Source organism: Crocuta crocuta, unplaced genomic scaffold, assembly GCF_008692635.1.
Source record: "Crocuta crocuta isolate KB4526 unplaced genomic scaffold, BGI_CrCroc_1.0 scaffold178, whole genome shotgun sequence".
Classification (NCBI taxonomy): domain Eukaryota; kingdom Metazoa; phylum Chordata; class Mammalia; order Carnivora; family Hyaenidae; genus Crocuta; species Crocuta crocuta.
The window spans coordinates 1,012,015-1,018,711 of NW_027532855.1; the positions used below are offsets into that span (position 1 = coordinate 1,012,015).

Below are 6,697 nucleotides of genomic sequence, written 5' to 3' on the forward strand. Positions count from 1 at the left end.
AACAGTGTAGGAGGGTGCCCATTTCTCCACATCCTCGCCAGCATCTAGAGTTCTCTGATTTGCTCACCAAATGGAATTTTTGATTGGGACAGATTTCAAAGGGACATGCCAGAGAAGAATGTGAAATTTCTCACAGTAGGCAAAGACACATGGATAGCTCACTGATATTGAGGAAATAAAACAATGAGGAGTTGGAGAGCAGAGGGAAGTTTAAAGCAAGGTGGTCTCCTGTCTGAACCTCACCAAAGCTATGAGCTGAGACTGGCTCAATGCTTTTTGGCTGGGCATCCAAGAAGGGGCTAGGCTGGAACTGTTCTGAGCAGAGAGAGCTGAAGTAAGAAGGTCCACACACCTCGGCTGAGAGAAACCAAGAGAGTCCCATGGGGCAAGTATTGCACTGCTGTGACTGGCAGAATAATGTCCCCCCCGAATGTCCCTTTCCAACCTGGAATCTCTAAATACGCTACCTCCAAAAGCAAAGGAGATTTGCAGGTGTGATTAAGTTAAGGAACTTGAGGTGGAGAAATCCTCCTCAATTATCTGAGTGGGCTGAATGTAATCACAAGGGTGAGAGGGCAGTGGAGAGTCAGAGAAGGGCAAGAGGCAGAGTGAGGATGCTGCACTGCTGGCTTTGAAGATAAGGTAAGGGGTCAAAGGTATGGCACACAGGTGGTCCCTAGAAGCTGAAAAAGGAGGAAAACAGTTTCTTCCCCAGGGCCTTCAGGAGTGCAACTCTGCCAACACCTTAATTTTAGGACTTGTAATCTCTAGAACTGTGAAATCATAAATGTGTGTCGTTTTAAGCCAATGTTGATGGTAACTCATTACAGCAGCCCTAGGAAACTAACATAGCTGGCAGGAGAGCTGCGGAGGAGAGGTTACTAGCCACGGAGGATGGGGGAAAGCCAGGAAGGGACCTGCAGAACAGTACACTGCACAATTCCACCAAGTTCAGGAACACAGCAGCTGGAACCAAGTAGGGATTTTCCAGTCCCCCTACCCCTTCCTCTTCTCCTGGTCCCCACATTAGAAGGGTCCTAAGACCTGTAGCTGGTGAGACGGGGCAGATGGAGAAAAAAAAAAGAGTATCACTCTACCCCACAGGCAGACCTCCAGGAGGGAGAAGTACAGCTTCACCATACATTCTAAGCCCTGACCATCTGAAGAGACTGGTTCTGATCCCTGGATTGACGCTGAGAGTGCCTTGAAAGGTTGCAAGGGACAAATAGCATGGCCAAGTCTGTTCCATGGGTAAGCAGAAAGTGAACATAAAGCTGCGTCATGACTTCACCCTCACTGGGAGTCTGCTCCCCATACGGAGCACATCCTCTATTTTCTGGGGAGCATTGGCTTTTCCAAGAGGGCCCATGTACCTCCAAATATTAAGAATTATTAACACAGGCTGCCACATTACTGCTGCCATCATGCCAGCCCCCTGGATCTTAATGAGGCTGGGTGATGCTTCAAAACAGCAAGCCAGCTAGTTTGGAAGCAGATTGGACCCAGTTTCATTCAGCATTGCTACCAGTTACTTGATAACGACAAGAGCCCAGCTAGGCACAATTTATATTGATGCATCATGGGAAGGACAGCAGTTCCAGGGGAAAGCTGTCTTTGTGGAGAAGTTGTCTAGCCTTCTGTTCCAGAAAATCCAGCACAGTATCACAGCACAGGACCCTCAGCCCACACCAGATATCTACATCATCAACATGGTTGTGGGCCAGCTCAAGACTTATAAAGACCCCTATCATGGGATATCACTAGATGCTCCTATTAAAGAGCATCAGTGATACTTGGGTTTGCATCAATGACATATTCAGGCTTGCCCTGCACAACTATGGCTAACCTCCCTCCCAGCCAGGTACTTATGCTATTTCATCCTCCCTCCTCTTCCTAATATTTTTCACATTTCTCCAGATGTTCCAAGAGAGCAGGGCAACAGTGAGAGTGGGTTCAGCGTGCTGCTGCTGTGGAGGTTTTGTGCATGATGTTTGGACAATAGACTAGTTGCATCTGACAGAAGAAATTTGTGTTGTACCAGGACATGCCTTGGAAATGAAGGAGTGTGGGGCAAGCTGAGAGCAAACTACAGGCTAACAGCATTCCTCTCCCCAGGTGGAATATGTGTGATATTCCTTGGATACTCCCGGCTACCCAAGAAAAAAGGAAAGCAGTTTAAGTGCTTGCCGTGGTAATGTGGAAAACTAAGGCAACTGAAAAATTAACCGGCAGAATGACCTTCCTCTAGGAGCTCAGCTGCCTTGATGATGACACTTTTCTAGGGGCAATAGAGAACTTTAGGTTAACATTATCCCAACCTCAAGGATCCTGTAAGTCTCCTTCCTTTATCTCAAGTCCCCCAAGATATATGCTGGCAATCATACTCCAAGCTTATGGCCCCCTGATGTACATCTGAAGGGTCTCATGATTGAGGTTTGACCAAACAGTAATAAATAGCATTTCCCTAGCAACAGCTAGCCCCTCAAGGTCCTGGAAACCTTGTTTTCAAAATACCCTAGAGACTTACTCTATCCCTGACTCCCTCCCAACCTCAGGGTATATACTTATTTACCCGTCACAAACCCAGGGCAGATTTTCCTGCCCATGGGTCCTGTCCCCATGCTATAATAAAAATCACCTTTTTGCACCAAAGACATCTTCAAGGATTCTTTCTTGGCTGTCAGCTCTGGACCACCCCACCATCACCCCAAAACTTCATCAGAAAGATTTAAATAATTGAAAGTGTTGTCTTCTATTTATTTATTTTTAATCTCCTGACAAGTTGCTCTAGTAACTCAAAAAAGTGAAGAAGAAAGCAGCTGTCTCACCACCCAGATATTGATTTGTTCAGATGTTTCAATGCCTGATGGTACAACAAAACCACAAAATTTTCTTTAAAAAAGAATTATCAGTGCAGAGGAAGAGACCAAGGTTTGGGCCTGAGGGAGAGCTGGTATCCTGGCCAGCTAGAGAAAGGGGAGAGGGAGACCAGGAGAATACAAGGGAAACTCAAAGGACCGGGCGGATGTGGTGTTCACTTGGCTGACTGTTCTTGCTCCACTGCTCTGGGATCCAGCAGCCCCCGTGTCTCCATTGCTTCCTGCCACTCCAGACTGCCCACAGCTCAGCTGAGATGGGTTCAGTAGAAAGAGGCCCCTGGCCTGGCTTCCATCCAGATAATGCTGGGCCAGCAGGGAAGTGTGTGTTGCTAAGACAGAAGCCCCCCAAAACAGAAGAGATGAGTGTTTGCATGAGTGCATGTGTGTGAGTGTATTTGTGACACAAACACATGCAAAAAGGAGAAGTGCGAGCAAGCTTGCCAACCAAGGCAGGGTGTTCTTGCTCCTCTGCCAGGTCCAGCTGCAGATGGAGATGGAAGAGGAGGGCTGTGGGTGTCCACTAACCATTTAAATCCAGCCAGCCACAGAGGGTCAGAGTGATCCTACTGGGCCCTGGAGGGCAAGGAGGGGCTCTTTCCGTTCTTCCCCAGCTGAGGGACGATGGTCAGACCCTGGCAGACCCCACAACTCCTGCTGGCCAAACTGGTGATCCTGGTGACCCTCACCCACCAAGTAAGAAGGAAAACTTTTATTAGTGTTGAAGAAGTACCTGTGTCAGAGCCCTATGTGATAGCCACCATGCAGTTTGTGATCAACGACTTCAACAAGAAGAGTGATGACAAGTACAATTTCCGAATTGTGCGGGTCCTGAAGGTCCAGAAGCAGGTCAGTGAAGCCCCCCTCTCCTAGCTATGCTCCTCCAAAGGGGACTCTCCAAAGGGGACACCCACACAAGTGAAATTCAGCCTTGTTTAGTTTGATGTGAGCATTTTAAGGAAAACATAAATTCACTGGAGTGGATGAAGTCACATAAATGATACCTAAGATTAGGGATTGACAGATTATACCCCAAGAGCCAAATATACCTGCTGTCTGTTTTTGTAAGCAGTTTTATTTGTTCCCAGCTACACCATACATATGCACATCATCCAGGGCTGCTTTTGAGCTGCTGCACCAGAGTGGAATACTTGCAACTGAGATTGCATGGCCTGCCAAGACTAAAATGTTAACTATCTAGCCCTTTTCAGATAAAGTTTACAGACCCTTGCCCAAAACAGTTTGCATTATTTGGATTGTCCAAAAGGTGTCTTTGCCCAGAGATTGGTTTCTGGAGGATTTTCCTTGAATGGCAAAAAGAGGCATAGGGGTCAGATGGGAAGGAGAGAAAGAAACCCACCAACTTGTCCAGGATGAGATCCTTAACCTTAGGCACCATGCAAAGGAGTTCTTGCCACCAGAAGCTAAAAAGAAAAGACAAGAAGTCTTTTTATCTTCTTTCCACTTGCTCCCTACAGGTTACTGACCACATGGAGTATCATGTGAACATGGAGATGCGGCGGACCACCTGTCAAAAGCTAGAGATTACTAATTGCACGTTTCAGGAAGGGGAACTTTATAAGGTACATTATAAAGTGTACATTAACTCAGAAAGAAGTCACTGGGGTTTTCTGTGCTTTTGAAGAATGAAGTGGGGTAGAATTATTGGGGATATAGTCAAGCTTGCTTGAGAAGAAAACATAGGCTTGCTCTAAGAGGAAAAGTGAAGGTAAGAGTGACCAAGATCCTATCTGACAGGCACTGCTCCTTTGTTGTTGGAAGAATTATGGGAGGTGGAAGGGGTCCAGATGGGGAGAGCTAAGATGGCTGAGCTGAGGGTGGCAATTGGAGGCTGAGAAAAGTTGCTCATTACTAATATTTGAGCAGCCAGTGAAAGCTTGCTGTTGCACCCAGATAAATACTGAACAATAGCCTGATGGGAGCACACAGTTACTGGACTACAAGCCTCTTCCTTTCATACAGAGGCATTTGGGAAAACAGGAAGAAACAAGCAAATGGGTTCAGGAATAGTTCAGCTGCTGGTAGGTGGTGAGGAAGGCAGAGGTGGTTACAACCCTGCATGTGTGTTATCTGCTGAGAAACCACTTCCCCTGACAGTGGTTTATTTCCCTAAGCATTTCATTGTTACCATGTGTGGCCATATCTGAGGGATGCTGACCTGACCATCACCACTGCAATGTGTATAGTTGGTGTGGGCCCCCTTGCACAGGAACCTTAAAAGTCTCAAGTCCTATAAGTCCCGAAAGTCACTATGAGGATGATCATATATCCCACCTTGCCTAAAATAGTCCTGATTTATGCCTAGATTCTCAGTGTAATAATTTATAGCAGCCCCACTTGCTTGCAATGTGTCTTGGTCTAGTTTGTAAATTCTGTGATCACCCTGGTTATAGTGACCTGGATGTTATCAACACAGAAGCGTGTCCATCCCTTCCTCACTTTCCACCTAGATAACTTTTCAAAATCTAGCAAAGCACACTTTCTTGGCTCTTCTCTGGAGAAGATCATGAAACCTATGAAAAGAATAATTGGATATAACAGTAGAGTAGAATTAGAGGATCTTCTTGATGTGAGTGATTATACTGGTAGAGTTGGTATTCTGATTTTTATTTTGGGAGAAATATAAGTGTTTAAGCCTCCCATCCCCACCCTATGCTTTCAAATGAAGAGCAAGAAAACAAAATCACACTAAGAAGTTATGTTTATTAATTTTTCATTATGGGACAAAAAAGGAAGTGAAAAAGAAAAGAGAAATCTTGGGAGAGAATAGGGACAAGGGAAGGAGAGAGAGGCTATGATGGATGAATGGGTGGACAGACAAATGAAGAAAGGTGCAAGGAAGGAAGGATGGGTGGCAATGGGTGGGTAAGTGGATGGATGGATAAATGGATGGATGGATGGATGGATGGATGGATGGATGGATGGATGGATGGATGGTTGGATGGTTGGATGGATGGATGGACGGATGGATGGATGGATGGATGGTTGTTTAAAAAATGGCTGGATGGCTGATGGTTGGATGGATAAATGGAGCCAGCAAATGCCAAATAAGGGAAAGTGTGAAGTAAATAACACACATCAGTAAAAATAAAAAGGAAAAAATAATCATTAGCTCCCATTGTGAGTATGGCAGGATGGACCCTATTTCTAGTCTCCAATTTTAACCACAGGAGGACTTTGGGAAGGATGATCTCAGTGATACTACTATCAAGTGATTGAAATAAAAATAAAAATAAAATCATAATTGGACTTAAGGCATGGTGAGGTGGTGTCATTTTCCCCATCTACATGTCCTATATTTTCTTTCTCCTTTAAAATTTTCAGTTTGTATGTTGACCTTTCTTAAATATTGTTTTTGTTTTTTAGCAAATTGAGTGCTTCTACTCAGTGTTTGTTGTTCCCTGGTTTGAAAAGTACAAAATTCTGAACAAAACCTGCACTGATGGCAAGGTGTCATGAAGCACACACCACCAATCATTACACATTAAAATATCATGCAATAAGCAATAAATCTCAATACAGAAAATAAACTTTTGTCAAACTATTATCTCAACACTTTTAATGTTTATTATTCTACTTTTCCTCCCAAACTCTTTAGCTCATAACAATATAATCTGAAGGTATTCTGGGCTAGGGAAGTTTTAGGATTCTAGAGGTGATGTGGATAATTCCTGGCTTTATAACCTATACGTGCATGATAAGAAAACTTCAACCCCATCTTCATAACAAGTAGGAGTCTTAAAACTTTACAGTAAGTAGAAAATGGGAAGGAGGAGGTGGAGGAGGAGGAGGAGGAGGAG

General features: G+C 44.7%; 1 protein-coding gene and 1 pseudogene across 1 annotated transcript; both read left to right on the forward strand.

The window, feature by feature from the left end:
• Window positions 1-894: 894 nt before the first annotated feature.
• On the forward strand, window positions 895-1,845 carry LOC144216198 (nuclear transport factor 2 pseudogene; annotated as a pseudogene).
• A 1,655-nt stretch (window positions 1,846-3,500) lies between these two features.
• CST11 (cystatin 11) lies at window positions 3,501-6,356 on the forward strand. The gene is made up of 3 exons (XM_077745471.1): window positions 3,501-3,725; window positions 4,355-4,459; window positions 6,264-6,356. The coding sequence occupies exons 1-3, from the start codon at window positions 3,501-3,503 to the stop codon at window positions 6,354-6,356; spliced, it is 423 nt and encodes a 140-aa protein (XP_077601597.1).
• The last annotated feature ends 341 nt before the right edge of the window (window positions 6,357-6,697 follow it).